The 22,689-nt window shown below is 42.4% G+C and overlaps 1 protein-coding gene across 2 annotated transcripts in view; it reads left to right on the forward strand.

Annotated features, from left to right (window-relative positions):
- The window catches only part of LRP6 (LDL receptor related protein 6), a 132,223-nt gene extending 112,935 nt beyond the window's left edge, over positions 1 to 19,288 (forward strand). For both annotated transcript variants that reach the window (XM_074872084.1, XM_074872085.1), the window contains 8 exons: positions 984 to 1,193; positions 2,507 to 2,632; positions 4,517 to 4,753; positions 6,478 to 6,588; positions 8,443 to 8,673; positions 9,923 to 10,059; positions 11,239 to 11,336; positions 13,125 to 19,288. In XM_074872084.1, coding sequence (XP_074728185.1) covers positions 984 to 1,193; positions 2,507 to 2,632; positions 4,517 to 4,753; positions 6,478 to 6,588; positions 8,443 to 8,673; positions 9,923 to 10,059; positions 11,239 to 11,336; positions 13,125 to 13,416 — 1,442 coding nt within the window. In that variant the 3' untranslated portion in view covers positions 13,417 to 19,288. The remainder of the gene's footprint in view (positions 1 to 983; positions 1,194 to 2,506; positions 2,633 to 4,516; positions 4,754 to 6,477; positions 6,589 to 8,442; positions 8,674 to 9,922; positions 10,060 to 11,238; positions 11,337 to 13,124) is intronic.
- The last annotated feature ends 3,401 nt before the right edge of the window (positions 19,289 to 22,689 follow it).

Consider the following 22,689-nt stretch of genomic DNA (forward strand, 5'->3'; position numbering starts at 1 on the left):
TGTGTGATATTGTTTCAGCATTTCAAAATGGAAGCAGATTCCTTATGTTTGTGAGTAATTTTATTCTCAGAATCTGATAAAGCTCACTGAATATTTGAGTGTTAATGACCGCATTATGTAAAATAAATGAAGCGTGGATTAAACCTCACTCGAGCTTGGCTTTAGAATAACATATTTTCCGTCTGTGTATGGGTTACAAAGTCTTCACTGTCTTTGGACAGTCTTTAAGGATACCTTTAAAACAGCTGTGGACTGTCTGCTGTTTATGTGGAGTGTTAACCATGAAGTGTGGCTGTTGCTCTTGACTACATTTAATGCCAGGTTCCACAGATAGTCTTCAGAGGTGCAGGGCTAAAGCCTCTTGACTGCTACCGATGATTGCTAAAGGAACTGAGGAAAGTAAGTCTTCACTAGGAAGAAAGGAGCGGTCCCAATTTAGCATGAAAACCTTAGTGAAGATAATATAGTTGAAACAAAAGAATATGAGGAAGTCAGAAGGCAAGTGTTTACCTTAATCTCATAATTCATGTGAAAAAGTACTAACTACCTTGTCTTCACTTGGATTTTTCTCGTGTTAGTTAACTCAAGCTAATAATCCATCTTCTTATTTGCTGTTGTATGCCAAGACAAAGCAGTTAATCTCTCCAAAAAAGGATAGAAGAATGAAAAGAATTACCAGTTCCCATCGTATCGATAAAAGACTGGATAGGCTCATGAGAGCTGAGCCCCCAACTCCAGATGCTTCTTAAATACACTAAATGTATTTGAAGCACAAAACCTGTCATTTTGATGAAAGTAGGAAAAAAATCTGATCATCTGCCTGCAAAGTGCATCAGTCTTGCATCAGAGGACCCAGGATTTCTTGTGGTTTTAGCTGGTAGTGGGAAAGTTCTGGAAAACAGTGGTGTGAGTAGTGTAGAAAATGTTTGTGATAGCTCAACTAGAATCAGCTGAAATACTGAACCATTCTTTCCCTTCTGCAGGTGCTAACCGGATCATTTTGGAAGACTCTAATATCTTGCAGCCCGTGGGACTAACTGTATTTGAAAACTGGCTGTATTGGATTGACAGGCAACAGCAGATGATTGAAAAGATTGATATGACTGGTCGAGAAGGACGTACAAAGGTCCAAGCTCGTATTGCACAACTCAGCGACATCCATGCTGTGAAAGAGCTCAACGTTCAGGAATACAGTAAGTGCAATCCCTGTTTGCAAGTGCAAACGGTGCCTGCGGGGCTCGAGGCAAGGAGTGGCCACAGAGAGATGAGCCTGTTTTGCCTTGTTGCTGATCGACATCAGTGCAGATCGAAGGAAGGGGCCAGAAGTTGGTATTGTTTTGTGTCTGTACCTCGCCAGGGTGCAATTAAATTTGTTTCCTCCGGGCAGTTGGCAGCGGACTGGAAATCTATCACAAACCCAACATCACGTTGTGTTGCTGATGACAACTTTATTGGTAGTCCCATACAGGCACCTGGCATTTGGGTGGCTGTAGGCACAGTGGAAACATCCTGTTATCCCTAGTAGACGATGATGGCTGCAACAAGCTAGTGAGTTGCTCTTAGGTGTTTATTCCGTTGAGACAAGCGCAGCTCTCGGGGCCTTTTACCAGCAGTAAATGTTTCAGTGGGCTGCCTGCCTTGAAGGCAAATGAACAATTTTTATCGGTGGCAATTCAGATTGAAAGTAGGTGACGGAAGAGCAGTGTTGCCTTGCACAAAGGAACTGTATATTAAATAACAATTTGTGTTGAACATGGCTGCACTTCTGAAAGTTTTCTCTTTACCAAGATACAGCTTTCCCTCCATACACGTGCTCGAAACGATGGGAGAGGGATGGTTAAAGCAGTGGAGGAAATAGGCCTGGTTAATAGTCTGTGCTGCATGCCTTGGAGAAATATGTAGAAAAATGTCTGGGGATGTTTAATTAAAGCTTCAGTGCAGACTACTACTAGTTTTATTTGCTATTAATCTCAGTAAATCTGTCAGGAGTTCCGAGAGAAGTATGTTGTCCTTATTAAACATTAAAATGAAGAGACATATTTATCTAGAGCATGTTAATTTGAGTTTCGGAGACAGTATGGAAGCTTCAGAATTCATACATTAGAAAAGTTTACTTTTTTAATGGTCTTTGATAGAGAAAATGAAGTATGGAATCTTTTTGTATTACTAATGCTACTATTTTTGCTGCAGAACTAATTCCACCTTGCACAAGAAGCAAAATGCTTTGAGTACTGTTTGCTGTTTTAGTAGGCTCCATGGCATGATTCTCACACTGTTTCAGATCACAGACAGCGATCGATGTGCATGATAATTATTGATGTGTGTAAAGGGGAGAAAATGCACACAACAAAATACAACTTTTTCAGAGTTGTTTTTAGTAGTGCTCTCCCCAGGGGGAAGGAAATAATGAAAGGAGTTCCTGTGCACCAAAAAAATCACTGAAAGGTCGAAAAAGAGGTGGGGATTTCTTGTCAGTACCTGTCTTTCTTATTTTTTAAAATTCCAGGACAGCATCCTTGTTCTCAAGATAATGGTGGCTGCTCACACATTTGCATCGTGAAGGGTGACGGCACCACACGCTGCTCTTGCCCTGTCCACCTTGTTCTGCTGCAGGATGAGCTGTCCTGCGGAGGTAAGTCCTTCCTATGCTCTGTGTCACTGAGCTCCTGGCTTCTGGGTTGGGCGCGGAGGGTGTCTCCATCTTTAGGGGTGGCTTCTGAGCAGAAAGAGTGTGACAGTGCACCAGGTGCTGTTACACGCCTTTACACGCTTACCTCTTTGCCTCCCTCCCAGATGAATCTACAAGTACTGAGGGAGTAGTAAGAGAAGAGGGAAAATTCACTAGTTAGTCTGCACCTTGATTACTGGGTTCAGTTTTGGGCCCCTCACTACAAAAAGGCCATTGAATGACTCGAGCGTGTCCAGAGAAGGGCAACGGAGCTGGTGCAGGGTCTGGAGCACAGGTGTGATGGGGAGCGGCTGAGGGAACTGGGGGGGTTTAGTCTGGAGAAGAGGAGGCTGAGGGGAGACCTCATGGCCCTCTACAACTCCCTGAAAGGAGGGTGCAGAGAGGGGGGATGAGTCTCTTGAGCCAAGGAACAAGCGCCAGGACAAGAGGGAATGGCCTCAAGCTGCGCCAGGGCAGGGTCAGACTGGCTCTTAGGAAGTATTTCTTTGCAGAAGGGGTTGTTGGGTGTTGGAATGGGCTGCCCAGGGCAGGGGTGGAGTCCCCATCCCTGGAGGGGTTGAAGAGTCGGGTTGACCCAGCACTGAGGGATCTGGTGGAGTTGAGAACGGTCAGTGTGAGGTTAATGGTTGGACTGGAGGATCTTCAAGGTCTTTTCCAACCTAGATGATTCTGTGAATAAGGCTTTCTGTTTACCCTTTCCACTTAAGACCACTGAACGATTTCAACTTGAATTTTTTAATTGTATGATCTTTATTACTTTTTTTCTATCACTCTGTATGTTCTCCATTTTCAAATGGTGGTAGAGCCTTGTGTTCTGGCATTATTACACCATGCCTGTGCCATTTTATTCTTCTCTGCTGTCCTCCTCAAACTCACCCTGTGCGTGCCTTTCTGAACTGCAGTCCCAGAAGGGCAAGTTGCCTCCTCTGTGGCGATACGGCCACTGTAGCCCACGCCCTGATGTCTCCAAGGGTGGGGTTGAAATGGGGGAGAGGAGAGGCACTTTGGTGCTTGGGTCTCTTTGTGCCACCGTACTGAATGGATTTATTATGCAATCTTCTCGCCATCAAGGCGACGTGTGGTCTCACAATGGAACAAGAGCTAACATAATCCAGATATTTTCTCAGACCAAGTTTAATACCAGGCCAAAAGCAGGGGGGAGAAAAGGGGGATTAAAAAAAGGGGGGAAAAAAATCCACACTTACTGCATGAGATTAACAGTTACTGTAGTAAATGTTAAATAACAGCTAACAGCTGTGTTGAGATAGCAGGACTTGACTATATGGAGCAGTTTTTTGTTGTTTTAAGAGAATTTTGACTGAGCAGAGCTGTCGAGGGCACATAACTAGACATTGAGTCACAGTGCATCCATCTGCAGCACATTACGTCCTTCTAACATTTTCTATACAGTGACTGTTGAACATTAAAAAGAAAGTGAGCTATCGGTTGCACACAGTGGTGTTGCAGGAAAGAGAGAGTAGAAAAATGTGTTGACTTTAAATGAAGGCTTTTGAAGACCTACTAAGAGAAGGGTGTAAGGCTGAAGTAGGAAGGGAAGAAAATAATTGTTTTGAGTGTTCATGTTTCTCTGTTTCTCTTGTTCTTTGTCTAATGAGCCTCCATCGATGTGAGGCTGCCTCAGTCACATGGGGCTCAAGATCTGCACAAATGACTTGCAGAGGCAGCGGAGGTGGGAGTTACCTTATGACATGGCACATTTAGCAGCTGCTCGATAAAGCAGCTGAGATCTTCTTATCCTTACCTGTCCTGATCTACTGTTTGCTCACCTGGATTTTTAATTTTTCTTTGTTTGCTTGATTTTTAAAGAACCACCAACATGCTCCCCTCAGCAGTTCACCTGTTTCACAGGTGAGATTGACTGCATCCCGGTGGCCTGGCGCTGCGATGGTTTTACTGAATGTGAAGATCACAGTGATGAAAAGAACTGCCCGGTGTGCTCAGACACCCAGTTCCAGTGTGAGAGTGGACAGTGCATAGACAGTGCCCTCCGGTGCAACAGAGAAGCAAATTGCCAGGACAACTCAGATGAGAAGAACTGCGAAGGTACGGAGGATCTTTCGAAGTATGGTGAAAATAGAGCTGTCATGGGGACACTGATAAATACCAGAGTTACTCCTGACTAGGATTTGGAGGGATCTGAGCTTCTGCTAGTTTTTAAACCTGTCTATAAAATGGGAAATTATTTCACAACTCCATACTTTTGTTTATCCACCTGTGAAATGGAAATAACACTGATCTCCTGCATGGTGGTTTAAGCTCTGTTTGTGAAAAGTACTGTTAAATATGGTATGTTTTTAAGCTGTAAGAACCTGGTGACTGGGAGTGAATTACAAAGCGAAGCAAATCTGTGTCATAGTTTTTTGTGTACCTTGTACCAAGTGAAGGTCTTGGGATTGTTTATTTTATAATACCTGAACAAAATGAAGTTAAGCTTTTCTGAGTAAGTAGGAGTAAGCGACAGACAAGATTTCTGGAGACCTCAACTTCCTGTAGAGCACAGCAAAAGAGAGTATTTAAGCCATCATTACAGAGGGAAGTGCTATTGCCAACACAATGAGAATTAAGTTCTTTTAATTTTGGAAAGGACAGGTTATGCTGGTGGAATCTGAACTACCCCACCACTATACAAAGCGAAACCTGAGTAAACTCGCCCTTCCTTTCCCCGCTGCACAAGTAATACGGAGTTGTAGGGACAGCTTGTAAGCTTGAAAGGATGCCTCTTCTCTATATTCTTTTAGTACATTTTCCTTCTTTGAAGAGACCGTCTAAGGGTCTTTGAATTGGCAGAACTTCTTTCCAAAAGATGTGCTTCAGCTCAAACAAAAACATACTGACCGATGCAGAAATTCCTGTGTGATGAAAGGTGATTGTTAACCAGATGAGATGCTGACATCTGAAAATACGTTGTTGAAGTTAGCTTCCCACTTGCCATCCAGCGACTGGAGGTATCACACCAGCGGCTGTTCATCACCTTCAAAGTGGCCCTGTTGTTCAGAGTATTCAAGTTGATTACAGACCAGAAAAGCCTTTAGTTTAACTTCTTAATTCAACTGAAGTCAGAAAGAATTTCTGGATTTATGAGAAACAGGAGGCAAAAATATGTGTAAACAACAGCAGCCAGCACCTTGCCTGCAGCACCTTTTTTCCCAAAGCGGTAGTTTATTTTTTCAGTGTACTGGCAAAGCTCCAGTTTTATCTTCTGTCTTTCATTTCAGTTTAAAAACATAATGCCAAGTGAAATATGTTGTCCCATGATCAAGGAGTTTTCTGGTTTACAGGAAGAGCACAAGGGCATTGAGAAACCACATTTATCTTTCTTAAACAATTTTTTCATCAAGGTTTGGCAGATTTATTTTTAATAACTTAATTTTTCTCTCTTATATTACAGTAAGTGCTTAGAGTTGGGGCTTCTTATAGTAATTTGTAATAACCGTGGCCTGGAACAAGTGCCTGTGCTCTCAGTGGCCTTCTGAGTTATTTTAGTCAAGGTAACTTTATTTTGTAGTGTCCTTATTGTAAACAGGCAGTAAGGACCAGCTACCCACTGTGCAATATCCTCAACAGAACACTGAAATGCTTTTTCTGCACAGTTGGCATGAGGGACTTTGTGTGACACTGGCTACTTCAACAAATGAAGCTAGCAGCAGGCTAAGCTCTCCCAAGATACTCCTTGTTGTATGCTTTGGTGTCTTGTTTTCTTAATCATTTTAAAGTGTAGAAGTCTTTGATACTGATTCTTGGTGTGTGTGTGGGGTTTCTCTTTCCAGTGCTTTGTTTAACCGACCAGTTCCGCTGTGCCAGTGGGCAGTGCATTGGGAAAAGCAAGAAATGTGATCACAACCTGGACTGCAGTGACAGCTCAGATGAGCAAGGATGCTGTAAGTGTAAAACCTGAGACTAGAGACTTGATTGCAGCATCTGAAATTTATTTCTTATCTTCTCTGAGTTAGATATTATTCTGCCAACCAAACTGAATTAATTGTTCCCAAAATGAATGCTCCTGCTCATAACTACCGTCGTGCAGTTAACGCACGATGTGGTGGAATAGGAATAACAAAAATAACCAGTATTCTGAACGAGTCGTCTCTGAGGCAGAGCAGGCTAGTAATTTTTCTACTTACCTTTTTAAACTTTTAAAAGAAATAAAAGGTTTGTTTTACTATAATCTGTTAGTATGCTGAGTTGGTGCAGTGTTAAAAAAAAAATCTTTCTAGCAGCATGAGGCTTTTATATATAACTGCTCTGCTTCATGGTTTTCTCATCCTGAGAATTAATAGCAGGTGCTTTTAGAATCAGAGGAGCACTCTGTTTATAGAGTAAACCTTCTAAAATTTCCTTTGTATCTTGAAAAGATGTAATTCTGAGCTTGATTTATGATTTGTAACATGTGATATCCCCTACCTTGAAATCTCCAGGGCTCTGCAAGAAAACCACTGACTTTAAAATTCCAACTTGAAAGTTCGTATTCAGCGTTGGTGCTTTAAAAGAAATTGCAAATAGGGACATCTCTTCTTGTGTTAGAGATCCGTATATCACGGCTGACACATGCATAACTTGAAAATGCAAAGCTAGAGTTGGACCCTTGATCTTAAGGAGGAGTAATAGGAGATGTTCTGCCATGCTACCAAGTTATTAGTGGCATTATCACAGACTTGTACAGTTATCTTTATTATAGTTCATATATTTTCTGGTTTTGTAACAGAGGATGGAAAATTAGCCCACCCAGAGTACAGCTGCAGTTGTCACTGTCCCTCTTCAGTATGATCAGAAGTCTGTTTACTTATCTCTCTAGACTGTGACAAGCTGGTTAAAGTGTGGGGTTGGTGTTCAGGGAGAAGAAAATGTGTTGAAGAAAAGACTTTCAGTAATGGATAAGATGTAAAACATTGACTAGAACAGGAAAATACTTTAAAGTCTGCTTTTCTTGTCAAATTCATGAAGCACAGGCAGGGGGTTGTCAGTTATTCCCCGAAATGTCATTGCTTAGAATTGGTATTGTAGGGAAAGCCACTCATTTTGACTGTTGAATAATCATTTCGGATACAGATTCCTCATAAGGATGGCACCTCTAAAGCTGATGCTCAGCTATATCTGTAACTGACAGTGTAGGTCAGATGTGGAGTAGGTTAGGTAGTTTAATAAATAGCGGCAAACCCAAAATTCATCATTGGTGCAGCACCTCTACCGTTCAGCATAAGTGAATGTTAACACAGCGGAGAAGAGCGAGTGCTGATCTGTTATGTTGAGCGATAACCTAGGTGCTTATGTGATGAGGTGCAACATGAAAAGCAGTTGTCATCGTCTTTAATGACAAGAAAAAGCGTAACTGGAGTCCCCAGCACCGTGCCATCTGGAGTCATGGCTGCAGGTCTCTTGTTCATCAAGTTCAAAGGGTAGCCCTGCCTGTCAGTGTTGAAGCAAAATCAGGACCTGGTCCTTCAACCCCCCTGCACATGCGTGTACTGTTCATTTCCTGTCATTTGTGACTCAAAAGCCTGTCTGCATGGGTGGAGGCCATCTTGTGCACACGTAGCCTTTATTGACACTCAGAGTCTTTAAACAAACCTGTCCCAGTGCCTGTTTGTTCCTCCCATATATTAATTTGAAAGCTGTTGTCTGCCTACAGAAGAGGAGGCTTTTATTTTTTTCCTGTGTGGAAAGATGTCAGGAAAAACTGATGTTGGTACATGAAGCTGTTGAATTAACTTACACGGTCTGATTTTCCTTTTTAGACACAACGGAGGAGCCTGCGCCACAGCCCAACAACACAATAGGCTCCATCATTGGCGTGATCCTTACAGTTTTTGTGGTTGGAGCAATGTACTTCATCTGCCAAAGGGTGCTGTGCCCACGCATGAAGGGAGATGGAGAAACAATGACCAATGATTACGTGGTGCACGGACCGGCCTCTGTACCTCTTGGTTACGTGCCTCACCCAAGCTCTTTGTCAGGGTCTCTTCCTGGTGAGTAAATGGTGTGATCCTTGTCCTGCTCTTTGGCACCACATAGTTGTAGCTGAGGATACTGTGCGTGTTTGCACAGGAGATGTCCGTGCCAGATGTGTAGTTCCTGGAAACTCTTGGAAGCCAGGACTGTCAAGGCTTGTCACAATCTTTCTTTATAATAATGATCTGCTGTTTTACCTGCACTTAGATACTTAGGACCCTAAGCTCAAACTTAGAGCCGTGGGAGTTCTCTTCTTTTGCTACTAGACCTGCCTCTTTTTGGACTATCATAACATCAGCAAGGCGTCATGACAGTACAGGATAAGAGTTACATTCAGGGGACTTTAAACATGATGTGATTATTCTTGTTAGATTTGTAGACTGGATTTGTACACTTGTGAAACTTTTGTAAAGTCTGTAATGACCAGCAGTAAAGATGGTCTCAGCTTATTTTGTTTGATGATGAAGTTTCCAACACCAATGCAAGCACATGATGCTACTGCTGTTTAAAAAGTTAAGACTTAACCACAGTGTTGCACTTCATTTAAGTACCTTGTTTCTGGTTTTGTCTGTGTTCTGTTTTTTCTATGGATTAAATACATACTGCAGCTTGTGGCTTTGGATCCAGCAGGTTCCAGTCAGAACACAGAGGTTCTGTGAGGCTGTTAGAGGGTTAAAATAATACACCAAATTTCTTTGCTTTCTGTAATAACCTGCTTTCATAAAAAGAGTCTTTGAGCAGAATTTTCACCATTATTTCGAGCACAGTGGCATACCTCACCGGTTCCCGCTTGGACACCCTGCCAGTGTGCTTCAGTCCAGTAGCAAAAGCTCACTTAACAGTGTGGAAATGAAAGAACACAAGCCCTCTCTTCTCTTGCACAAATTTCAGTTGCTCAGTTGAGGTGGTCAGTGTCGGTTTCATGTTTTATTCTGAGGCATAGAAATAGTGCCTGAATGCCTGTTCTCTCAAGTCTTTTCCAGCCGTTCAAGTGAAAGGAATCTGTTTCTCTTCACACAGCTCTAGTATAGCCCAGTGCCAAGTCCTGCAGTTGAGTAGCTGAAACAAAAAATTGTTTATTCCCTGACAGTCTTCACTCCAATTGGCCATCAAGGAGTGCTGGATTTGCTCTTAATACCAAGATGATTAATTTTGGTTTTAGGAGTTGTGCTTATACTGCTGTTATTCTCTAGATTATTTTTCTAAGCTTTCTTTTCTCTGTTTGCTTCAAAGAATTGAATATTGACATACATCTTTGTTCTTCAGGGATGTCTCGGGGTAAATCGGTGATCAGTTCCCTCAGCATCATGGGAGGGAGCAGCGGGCCACCCTATGACAGAGCCCATGTCACTGGAGCCTCTTCCAGTAGTTCTTCAAGTACCAAAGGCACTTACTTTCCTCCAGTAAGTCATTCTGTTATTCACAGACCTTTAATAACTTTCAGGGAAGCGGCCAGTGTCTTTCTGAGGATAATTGACAGATGAATGTTCTGTTTGAAATTTCTAGCCTACTCAACTTGTTTGAATATGGAGTGATATTGAAAGGGGAGGGAGAGGAGATTTGTCTTTTTCTAAAACAGTATAGGAATTTTCTGTTAATTCTAAAAAGTTGTGAGAGAGCTCAGTGCCAGAAAAAGATGTTAAACTGAATGTCAGGGGAGATGAAAAAAATGCCTCTAAATGTTGGGCAGCTCTGGCAGAGTGATCTCCTTTCATTATACTCTGCCATGTGCCTCTGGAGGTAAAACTATGGTTGATTCTGTATAGACCTTACGAAGAATTAAAATGACATTTTGTGTCATGTGCCTTGCAAGTGACAAATAAGTAAACAAGTGTCTTACGACTCTGTAGCATTCCTCTAGTCACAAATGGGTAGTGTGCTGGACTAGATGCTATATAAAAGTTGGTACCAGCCCTAGAGGGCTCCCTGTATCTTTACTTCTAGCATCAGTGGTGGTTGTTTTAGATATTTCTGTGAAGTCCACCAAGCCCCTAATGAGTGATAAACAGTTACGTGCTCAGCCTGTGCAGGCTGAAATCTTCAACTGTTTTCAGTTCCAGGAACCAACCTATCACGTTAGATCTTTAAATTAATCGAAATACTGTTTGTGCAGTAAGAGCATGCCTGTATAGGGAAGAAATGCTTGCCTTGGACAGCACGCTGCAAATATTATAAACAGCATAATACCTGGGGACTGCAGCTAGCGGGAGCAGACATCTGCCAGTTTGCCTAGGGCGGTGGTCTCCCTAGTGACAATCTAGTATTGAACAGCTAGCTTCAACTTTACTTTTTGGCACTGGGTATGTCAGAATAGCAACAGCAGTCGGTGTTTTCTGAGAAGAACTTAGTAATAGCTTCTGTGCGAATGGTAACAAGTGGCATTTCCAGTGTCTGTTAAAGAACTGGGGAATAAACAGAAGAAAAATCCTGTTTGTTGGGAGGGGCTATGCATGCAGTTCCTAGCTTAAGGTTCCTATTAAACAGTACTAAAAAGAAAATTTATAAAGTGATGTTGTTTTGAGTCTCCTTCACGGCTTTTTTTTTTTTAACTGTGGCTTTTTTCTCATTTTTTTTCCCCTTAGATTTTGAACCCACCACCATCACCAGCTACTGAACGTTCACATTATACCATGGAATTTGGTTATTCTTCAAACAGCCCATCCACTCATAGATCCTACAGGTAATTACTATTACAGTAGCTTCTGTCAGGATCAAAGCAGTTAGTGGAGAAAATGCATAATAAAGAGAGCCTCTGCTCCATAAGAATTGCAATCGAAGGCCCTAATTCTGCAAGCACTAAAACAGGTGCTTAGATGAGTTCACATGTATCGTGTCACTGAAGCATGCGTCTAAGTGCAGCACTGTTTGAGGTAAATCGTACAGTAAGTGGGCTAGTGGTGCACCTCTCAGGTATATTGCTTTAGGGGGAATGACAACACTCATCACAAAATCAGCTAAATGCCAAAAGAAACCTGGTACCATGATAACTTTGAGCCAAAAATATTTACCCTGGAGTGAACACTGCCTTTTTTTTAGGCTTCTGTCATAAATAATTTGTTATGTAATTATCAGAAATGGTAGGCAAAGACCATGTGGAGGAAAGTTGGCTCGTAGGTCAGAAGTAACACTAATATTATGGCCTAAATAAAGCTCAGCAATTCTATGTTGACATATTAAGGGTTAATATCTGAAAAAGGTTGCTAACATTTTGCTTATTTTCTCTGACTAATGTTTATGGGCATGCAAGCTTTATCTCTGTTTACTTGAATGTACCTTTCTTACCTTCCCTGGAAGATGCTAGAGTTCATTATCATTTTATAACTAGTTACCAAAAATAGAGGCACCTACTACCCCAGGGTGTAAAGGTTCCCCTCCCAAATCACTAGTAGATCTGGTCAATGAGAAGAGAGCGCTGTATTTGTCTGTTGAAAGAAATGCCTCCCTAACACAGAGCCTTTGGGGGCTTTTGGATAATGAGGTCTCTGGGGCTGAAAAGACATCTCTTCTCCATTAGCAGAAAATATGGCCTCTGTTGTGCAGAAGGTCAGACCAGATGTTTATAATGATCCCTTGCAGCCATATAAAAAAATCTTTTAAAATGATGAGTAATTTTCTAATGAAAGAAACCTGAAGTTTGGCACCAGCATGAATCATGCTGATCGCTGGTTAGCTGATGTGACTTTTAGTATTATAAATGGTATTAGGGATGTAGCATAGGGTTGAATGTTTCCGAATGCTCCCCCACCCAAGAATAAACCCTGGCTTTGCTGCTTCTGATCTTCCCGTCTTTCCTAACGTTCTGACTTGAATATAGAGGAGCTGCATCCCCACCCGCTCCCAACAACTGACTGTGATGCTGGTAGTTGTAGTTACCAAGCACCTCCCTTTCTACTTTGTTTTCTTTAAAATACCTTGGGCTCATTTTAAAAGATGTTTTGTAGTAGCAGCCTTTGGGAATTCCATCCCGGTTACTGCTCTGGTGAGGAATTCTCCTGACTGCTATGAATGTGCCAGGCCATTTTCAGTTTCCCTGTCTGGGCTTGGAAGTTAGTATTCATAAATTGCATAATGGAAACAGAATATTTTCTCCATGTAATTGCAACACAGCTATTCTTCCCTCTCCCCGTGCCCTTCCTGCCCCACTGTCTTAGGAGCAACTTCTTCTCTAGCTCAAGTAAGTCCTGAGGGAGCCTGTTTTCCGTAGATAATTAGTAATTGGCATCCCTTTCACTAGTTGTTACAATTTGACTGACGCTGTAGTGCAAAGGTGGCCCTTCTGCAGGGGAATTAGCGAGTTCGCGGCGTGAGAGAGAGGAGCATGATGCTGCCTGTTTTCTGCAGAGAGGTTGACCCACTCTCCGTTTCCAGCTTGGCTTACACGCCGCTGGCTGGTTTGCAGGCGTGTTGCCCAAAATGCATGGTTTTTTTCTGTATTCTGACTCTTTCCCCATAAATCTCCCCACCGCAGCTACAGGCCTTACAGCTACCGGCATTTTGCACCTCCCACGACACCCTGCAGCACGGATGTCTGTGACAGTGACTATGCCCCCAGCCGAAGGGTCACGGCAGCGACGGCCAAGGGCTATACCAGTGACTTGAACTATGATTCAGAGCCCGTCCCCCCGCCGCCCACTCCACGCAGCCAGTACCTGTCGGCGGAGGAGAACTACGAGAGCTGCCCGCCGTCCCCCTACACGGAGCGCAGCTACTCTCACCATCTCTACCCGCCGCCGCCGTCCCCCTGCACAGACTCCTCATGAGGGGTAGCCCCCCCGCCCCGTTATCTGCCTCCGCCGTGGAAGTGTAAATACAAAACGTTTTACTGGGGAGGGGGGAGGGAGCTCTCGGCGAAGGATGAGGTAGGACAGTGTACAGTTAAATGTTATTAAATGGGGTGGAGGAATACTGAAGATATTTGTACAGAAGAAAAAGGATATTTATATATTTTCTTAACCAGCAACTGCTGCTTGTGCCATAAGAAGAAAAATTTTTGTATAAAAGAACCCAGACATTTGTACAAAAAGTTTTTATTTTTGCAAATGGAACACAAAAACATGCCTTAATCCAGTGAAGTGACTGAGCACATAAGGAAACGGAAGGACCGGGATGTGTTACTTGTCCAGCGAGGCGAGATGTGGGGTTTGTCAATACCAAAAATGTTTAAAGTAATTAATGATAAAGAAGTCCGTCTCAGAGCAGCATACCATAGATACTTGGAACTAGCCAAATAACCTCTATGTTAACTACGGAGGGCCAGCAACTAAAGTTAAACTTGAAAACGCAGTCAGGACAGATACTAACCTTACACAAAGGGCTTTGTTTTCTACAGGAATACAGCAATCGTAGCGGTGAATCCAGAAAAATAATCACACACTTTTTTAAATGAATACACCTCTGTTTTTCCTTAATGCATTTACCAAACGAGAGCATTTAGAGCTCTCTCCCTGCTTCTAGAATTTCAATTATTTTTGTTGGGTATATTTTAAAGTTTGCTTTTTTTCTCCTGTTTAGCTTTTCCCATCTCTTCTGCATCCTTTCTTCCTGCCTGTGTCACTTTAAATCACGATCTCCTTATTTAAAGTACTGCTAGAACTGGGCTGCTGTAAATTCTTTTTTTCTTCTAATTAGCCTCGTCATGCAGTGAGTATCGTGCTCTACATTACCTTCTTCGTTTTGCCAGCATGGTAGGATTCTGTTTTGTACCAGGTCAGTACGATTTTCACGTGATTGACAAGGGTAATATGCATATACCTGAATGATTTCTAGTCCCTTAAAAAAGAAAACCTTATTTTGACCTAGTGCCCACAAAATGTCAAATATTTTTATACCACATATAATATAGACAGCATATTTATAAACTATAAATTTAACCGTGGATTGTTAGTTTTACTGTAAATGAATAATATATCCTTGCAGTACTTTCAGTGTATATTGATATCACGGTATACAAATCATATATATATATATAAATATATATATTATTTTTTCCTAGTAAGGAAGCATTTAACTTTCAGTGGAGCAACTGTCCATAAAAAAAATAGATGTTTTGATCATTGGAAGAGGTTCCCATGCTGTATTAACTGCTCATGATTTCTTTGTGTTAGGTAAAGCCAGTTTTTCTCAGTATGATTTTGTCATACCTCCTCTTTTGCGTGGTGTGAGTTTAATACTTTAGTATTAACCGCTGTGAATGTCAAATTTTAAGATACTCTTAATGAAACCATTTTTATATTCGCATCTCTATTTTTGTATATTATCATATTTAGCCCCTTCTCCCGTCAGCCTCACCACGGTGATTTTGACAGGGCAAGTATATAATCAAGTGAAAACATTATTTGTGTAGGTTGAGGGGCGACCTAGGGTATTATTAACTCCTCTTTGACTCCAGTGCAGTGTTTTGAATTTGCTTTGGCTGCAGTGGAGCTCACAGTATACCTGATCTTAGATGGCATTATGCATTCGCACCTTCTTTTGACATCAAATCCATTGAAGGTGCTCGATGCCTTCAAAGACCCGGCCCTCTGAGTCCTCTCTCTCAGAACAAAGGGACTGAGGAGCTTCTGCCTCCCAGCCTTTGGGCATAGTATGGGCGTAACAGCTCTTCAGAGGTGCCGTTGGGGTGTTACTGTTCTCTGTTGCTTGTTTCCCAGCCAGTTTCAACTAAAAAAGAAATAATCTGAAGATGTGGCATGGGCTTTAATTCGTGCGTTGACAGAATTAGTGACAAGTAATTCTTGCTAGTGCTGCCGCTCTTGGTTTCAGCTCCAAGGAAAACCATAGCATTGGGATTCCAGCTGTAATAAAGGGTCTTTCTAGTAGTCCAAGATACCTGAGGAAACTTTAAAAAGCCTTGGTGGTCTCCAGCCTATTGCAGTTGATCTCTGGATCTGGCGTACTAAAGTGGTTTTTTTTGCCCAGCTTCATTCTAGGTATCTAGGAATCGTGGTAGCTGTTCTTCTGGCTCTTCCTTGCTGGTGAAGAAGCTTGTTTGTGTTCTCCAGCAGGATGGATGTTGAGGAGGGTATTGTGAACTATAAGGGAACTCGAAACCATTTATATGAAGGGGGGGAGGGCGGGTGTGTCGGGGCAGGGGGTGTTGAGGCTGGCACACCGATGAGAATTAGAAACTTCTCTGTTGTTTACATTTTTTCATGTGCAGCATTCCGTGTGGGGTTCACATGTGGAAACTTGCACTAATGAACTCAGAAGAATATTGCATTGTTGTATCTCAGTCCAAGTGCTTGTACTGCGATGGCAATGGTCTCTTCTTGCAAAATACTTTTTTCAGTGTGCCAATTTCTGTTTGAAAAACTCTTAAGGTGGTTGAGCTTAAGGAGTGGTATCCTCTTTCTGGTGCATTGGCCTGCCTCCCTGAGGCTTCCTCTTGGAGGGGACTTCCTGCAGGTAAATTCATAAATGTGTTATTTACAGTGAGGGTTCTGTAGAAGAAAAATATTCTGTGTGAGTGGATCGTGCTGCCTGCCTTCTGTGCTAGTTTACATTGACACATAACTCACCTGAACTCAATGGGGTGCACGTATAATTCAGTGTAGGATTTGATCAAGTCTTTTTGATACCTGTGTTTCCGTTTGTGCATCAGATATTTTGCGTGGTTTGCCTCTGGGAGGCTCACATGAAGAGGGGGAAAGTGGACAGACTGTTTTTCCACTGAAGGTCACCAGCATAGAGAGCAGACTGTTTCTCGTCTGGACTAACCTAACCAAAGAATTTATTTAGTGGGAACTGTGATCTGCCTTTGCAAGTACATGTATTTTCTCAGTAAATCTAGAGTAAAATTTTGAAAGAGTTGATGATCTGTGAAGCTCCTTTTGGGCAGATCTCCAAATTACAGAAGCATTGATGCAACTAGTACACACACCTGATGCATTCCCGGTGGATAAACCATAGACTGATTGAACACTGGGACTGAACAGTTCCTCTCCGCTGCTGAGCCAGTCAGGGTTCATATTCTCTCCTTCCTTCAGTGAGGATCGTGCTTTCTCCCACTTCTCCTGTGGACTGAGATGTTAGGACTGCAGATAACACACAGATGGCAGTTCAGGGGATCGTTACGCTCAAGTGGGTTTGTAGCATTAGCACGGAATTGGTCTCACTGATATCAGTGAAGCTGCTCCTTGTCTTTTAAACTAAGCACAAATGTCCTTATCTTACAGCATCGACTACATACACAGTGAGGTATCAACAGGAGTAATCTTTGTGCACTTTTTCCCCTATGTAGATACCTGAGGAGTGTTCCTAGCTGGCTGGCTGGTGATGGAAATAGCTGGCCATGCTCAATCGGGAAAGGAATAGTCCTTTGTAGTTTAAGAAAAAAAACCCAAACCAAATAAGGACATACAGCGCAATTTATTGAAAACTAACCTTTGCATGATCAACAGGAGCTTAGCGTGTTTAAATGGCAACGTTCATGAGACCTAATCTTGCCTTTTAAAATCACACCTGCCATGTCATGCTGCATCCTTCCTAAGGAGCATGGCTCACTTCTCCACTGCTTTTGGATACCAAGGTATTTATTTGAAAAGAACTTTAGAGATGATAAAATGGAACATGCACATAGCATTTGCATTTGAAATAAAGAATGGTTTCCATGAATATAAATTCATGCAACCTGTGAATATATATTAAATGAAATATTTACAGTAATGCAAAACATGCAAATGAGCCGGTTGATATCAAAGGATTCATTTTGCTGTGAGTTGTAACTTTCAGTATTGTAAATTCCAGATTACTGCCATAACATTTTCCCCCCGTGTGCATGTACAAATATAGGTATGCAGGTGCACGTATCTTTGATAATGTGAATTTACCCAAAGTTAATCACTTTCTCTCTTGTGCATACACATTTGTACACCCCCACTGGCAGATTCAGCCTCCCCGCCTTTCAGAGTGCTAATGTTGGATGCTATCCTCCTGTCTCACGTAAGCTGGACTTCCTTAGGCCAGGGTGTAGGTCACACAACAGAATACTCACTACTTTAAACCTGAAGAGTTAATGCTCTATCATACCAGACGGGAGCAGAAGCACATTTTTTATACTGTTCTCCTGCTTTTGGAGTCCATTTTGCAGATGAGTAAAACTCTTCTGTAGGCACCTAAAAATCAATCTGTTGTAGTCCTAGATTAATTATGAAGCAAATTGCACCCAAACTGCTTGACATAGCAGGTGCTACAATGTACTGCAAGTGAACATGCATGCAGAAAATCCCTATTTATTGCACTAATGGACTTTGGTGGTGGTCTGGTCTCTCTGTTGATTATTGCCCATTCTCTAGAAATGGTTTGATTGGTGAGTCTTGAACACAGATTCATTTGTTTTACTTTAAAGCAGTTAAGCCTGTGCTAAGATGAAGAAAAGGCCACTGTCTTGAATATTGAGTATTTCCATTCCTTATTGCTTGACAAATCTCTTTGAATTAATTGATTACCTCCATTCTGGGGGGAACTGCTTAAACTACAGAACTCCCTGGTCATGCATGCTGTTGAATCAAATGACTTCTTCAAAATATCTCTTAAGAAGTAATCAGTCACTCTTTTTCCTGACATTTTTGTCTTGAGCATGTTTGTCACACAGCATTGTTATGGACAAAATCTGCTTTTGAACATGTACTGTGCATGTAGCAGATTTCTTATTATTTCTACAACAAAAAAATAGCTGGTGTGTTTGGTCCATTAAAAAACAATTTTAACATTGTTATTCATAAATTGCTTTCTTAGCCATGAGATTGTTTTAATTGCATTTTGATGGGGTTATTGCTTGAAAATTAACCTTTAACTTAATTGGCAGGTGACAGATACACCTGGAAAATAAGTTAGGAATGACCCAATAGCTTGAAAATGGCTGCAAAGCATGCCATTTCTTTCTAAAAGAAGTCAAATAAAATACAGGAGTGATCTGAACCAGACAATTTTCTTTCCATCTTTAAAAAGGGCAGCTCAGTGGGTGATGCCAGGGCATTTACAGCATTTATAGGGACTGGGTGATCCTCTCCAAAACTGTGTGGGGCAGGGTAAGCAAACGGTCCATATTCAATTCAGGCCAGAGATTGTCTTAGCAGCACTCAGCATGATTGTTATGATGAAACTATTGGAGACCAGTCTTGTTCCCCTCTTTTAAATGAACAAGGAACGGCTTTGAAGTCCTGATTAAAATGGCTGTAGCCTTAAGCCAGGCAGTTAAGAGTCAGCGAGGGAAAATGAAAGTGTCTTTTTGTAAAGAGGATACCACCAGGCTTAAGCTGAACTAGCCTTGTTTGCAAGTGAAGGATCTGGTGCTGCTTTCAGATTTTTAATCTTGTTTTTGTTTTTTGTTTTGTTTGTTCTTTTTTGTAAGCTTTAATCACTGTTTGTCATTGTCTTAAAGCCAGCTGGTGTCTCTTGTTCATCAACTTTGGTACGATGGTGCTTTGCAAGGATGTATTTATATTATAATGACCAACATTTGGTCAGCCCTATTCACTCATTCACTAACTTTTTTTTTTTTTGTAAAATAAAGTGCTTTACTTGTAAGGTGTATATAAACCTTGTACAAAAGTCCTTTCCAACTATTACTATAAACTGAGTTGTAACAAATGAAATGTTGATTTTTATAATAAAACTAAGAGTGAAAAAGGAGAGGAACTCTTCATTTTGTTTCAGCATCTGGAGGACAGGTAAAAGTCCATGTGTGTCTTTGCTCTCCATAAAAGCCAGAATGTGCTGTTTTCTGATGCTGTAGGCAGACTCTGCAAACACTCGTGCATTTTCCTGAAACACATCGTTGACTTCAAGCAGTTCTGTTGATTTCTGTTCTGCAATACATTTTAAAGTTAAAAGTCTCCATTATTGATCACTTAGATTAGTTTACAGGATAATACAAACCAGACAATTTTATCAAATAAATCCTTATCAGACTAGAGATGCCTGGTGATAATTTTGGAGACTGCTGGTCTTTAAATCTGTATCAAAATGTTTGCAGAGAGAGAAGTGTTTAACTTTAGAATGTAAACAAAATTCCCTCCCCCCTACCCCAATCCTGTTTCTGTAACAAGTAATTGGTTAGGAAGCAGTTCTGAATTTATAAGCTCAGCACAGGAATTCCCATTCCACTTGCATCCGCTGGTTGTGGAAATAAATATGGCTTTGTATTGGTGTGGATCTGACTCTACTAAGGTTCTTCTACAGCTCCAGTTTTTCTACATGGAGGCATGGACAAGCCATGTATCACTGCCCATATCAGTAAGACAGGGCCTACATTTATCAGTCTCACAAAATGTTGTAAAAACAAATGCTACTCATTCTCAGCTGGTGTGCCATGCTTATTTTATTTCAAGGTGCTGTATTTATTCTACCTTGGAAAATGAGCCATCAGTCTGGAGCTGCTGGGTGCTGTGTTTTTCTCTAAAAATGCCAGTTGTGAATTGCTGCTGGGCTACAGAAGGCTCACCAGCTCCTTTTTTTTTTTTTTTTTATAAACGATGGTGGCTACCTTTCTACAGAGTCTGTGCAGTTGTGTTATAGAAGTTTGTGTATAGCATTCATGTTGTTCTGAATTCCCTTCATCTTTTGCAGATACAGCTGTTAAGCATCAGGGTGCATCTCAAATGCAGCTCTTCAAAGTGCTTGCCATGGACACCACAAAGAGCAGGATCAGCCCTACCAATGAGCCACTTGAGTTAAATCTTGAAAAAAAAGCAGTATTCTCTGTAGCTCAGGAAACAAGTAAGTTGTGTTTCAGCTGCAGCTCCACCATGTGTCTTGTCTGTGCCAGTTGTCATGGCCTCCAGAGATGGCAGAGCTGCTGAAATCGTGTTTACCAGGCACCAAGGGGCAGCAGGCCTAGTAAGGGACACTGTTTTCCATCATTTAAAAAAATATCCCCGCCTGTCTGAGAAAAGATTGCTTTGGAAGTCTGAGAATTGATTTCCTTTGTGTAATTCTGATTCTCTCTTGCACGTGTGCACACGAGCAGAGGTGACTGCGAGCGCTGGAATCCTGCCCTTCGTTTTGATAGTGGGAAGAACCCTTTGTTAAGAGCATAAAAACAAGATTTTGTTTTGTTTTGGATCTGCCAGTATTGGCAGCGTTTCCCTAAGAAGGTGAGAATGCGAAATCACATGCTTGCTCCCGGAGGGGAACTGCTGAACGTGTTTAACCTGTTTTCACGGAGGAGATGTTGTAGCTAGCTGAGAGACCTCTGCATGGGAATCAAGGCACGTTTGGTACAACTGCCTACGGAAAAGCAGGCCCCTGACAAGGGGAAGCTTTGCTTTGTATCAAACCTGCCATGTGCAGCAGCTATTCCTGCATCCCTTTTCCTGGTGCATCAGCTTGGGAACATAAGATACATGTTGCTGGGATTAGTGACTATTTTATAAATAAAACAACAAAAAACCCCCTGATTTCTCCTGTAGAAACTGCATTTCTAGGTAAACAAGCTTTACCTTGCCCTTGATCACCACAAGATATTTAAGAGTCGGGTTGACCCAGCGCTGAGGGATCTGGTGGAGTTGAGAACGGTCAGTGTGAGGTTAATGGTTGGACTGGATGATCTTCAAGGTCTTTTCCAACCTAGATGATTCTGTGAAGATCTACAACAGCAGCTAAATGCAAACTCCCTGTTTATGGGAAAGATTGGGCACTGCTGACCCTCTCCTGCTTGCACCCTCTGTTGCATAAAGAAACTGTTTAGTAGGAAAGGTTTGGTGGTTGGGTTGCCCGTCTCAGTGTGGCACTGCAGTGGTCTTACCACAGCTTTGCTTTCACCTTTTCTGTGAATTTAAGGGGAATGGTCTGCAGAAACTATGAAGTTTGCTTCTCTGAGGACATGTAAAGTATCGTTTGGGTCTGAGGAGATGGAAGGGTTCCATGTGGTAAGTGTTTTCTGTTTGTCGGTGTTGCCAAAATTCTTAGCCCTGTCTCCTTGCCAAGAAAACAATAATCGCCTTAACCCACAGAGCGCTTGGCTGGAGAGGAACGGCTAAGTGACCCACCACCAAGCTTCCCCTGCATTCCCCTGAGCAACATGCTTCAAACCACCGATGATCCCTCTTGGTGGTTTGCTGAATAAAGGGCTACAGGCAACTCTGGTTACCAGGGTGCCAGGAGCCTGTGGTGAAGTGTCTGGCTGTCCCAGGAGGAAAGCCCCAAAGCCTTCACCCTCAGCTCAGGTGCTGTAAGAGCTGCTCCCGGTTTCCTGGGCCATTTGCCCATGCAGGTAAAGAGTAGCAGAAAAATGTTACACATCAGAGATGGGCAGAGAGGACCAGTGAGGAGAGTGATGAGGGTGTAGTGTTTATGCTCCAGGCTCCTCGTTCCTCTCCGAGGATGTGCATGGAGGGGAAATTAGGAAAGTAGAGCATAAAAAAAGATGACTAAAGGATGCAGAGCATATGGTAGGAAGGGTTTTGGAAGTGTGTGGCAATAAGAAGAAAGGGTAACATTACAGGTGGCTCTCTGAAGTCGCTCAGGAACACAGTGGTTGCTCCTCAGCGTTGCCGTAAGCTCAGCGTGCCTGGTTGGCACACAGGGACCAAAAATCTGGCAAGGGTGGAGAAAAGGAACAGGTTGGGCAGTTCAGAGCGAAAGGCCAGAGGAGTCTGTCAGAAAAGCAGGGACTTCTGTGTTTCTTGCACCCTGTCTGTGCTAGGAATGAAATAATCATTAAGGGGCCTGACTCCTGCAGGGCCAGCCAAGATCAGTTAAGGAAGGAGCAGAGGAGACAATTAGAGAGAGGCCTCTTACCTTCCCACCTACACCCCCAGTACTCTAGCAGAGAGGAGAGAATGAACGTGGGAGAACAGAACACATAAACACACCCCTGTCCTTGCCTCCCCTCCATCTTGGTGCAGGATGAGTGGGGAAGAAAGGGCATGGTGAAGTAGCCAAGAGCATTTCCTTGCATTCACATCCATAGGAAAAAAAAATGGTGGGAACAAAGAAGTGAAAGGGGGAGTCACTGGCTGTGTGGAAGAGGAAGATGCCAGGGCTGACCAGGTCCGGCACTGGATGAGGCCTTGCAGAGGCTGTGGCCAGTG

This window comes from Strix uralensis, chromosome 5 (assembly GCF_047716275.1).
Source record: "Strix uralensis isolate ZFMK-TIS-50842 chromosome 5, bStrUra1, whole genome shotgun sequence".
Classification (NCBI taxonomy): Eukaryota; Metazoa; Chordata; class Aves; order Strigiformes; family Strigidae; genus Strix; species Strix uralensis.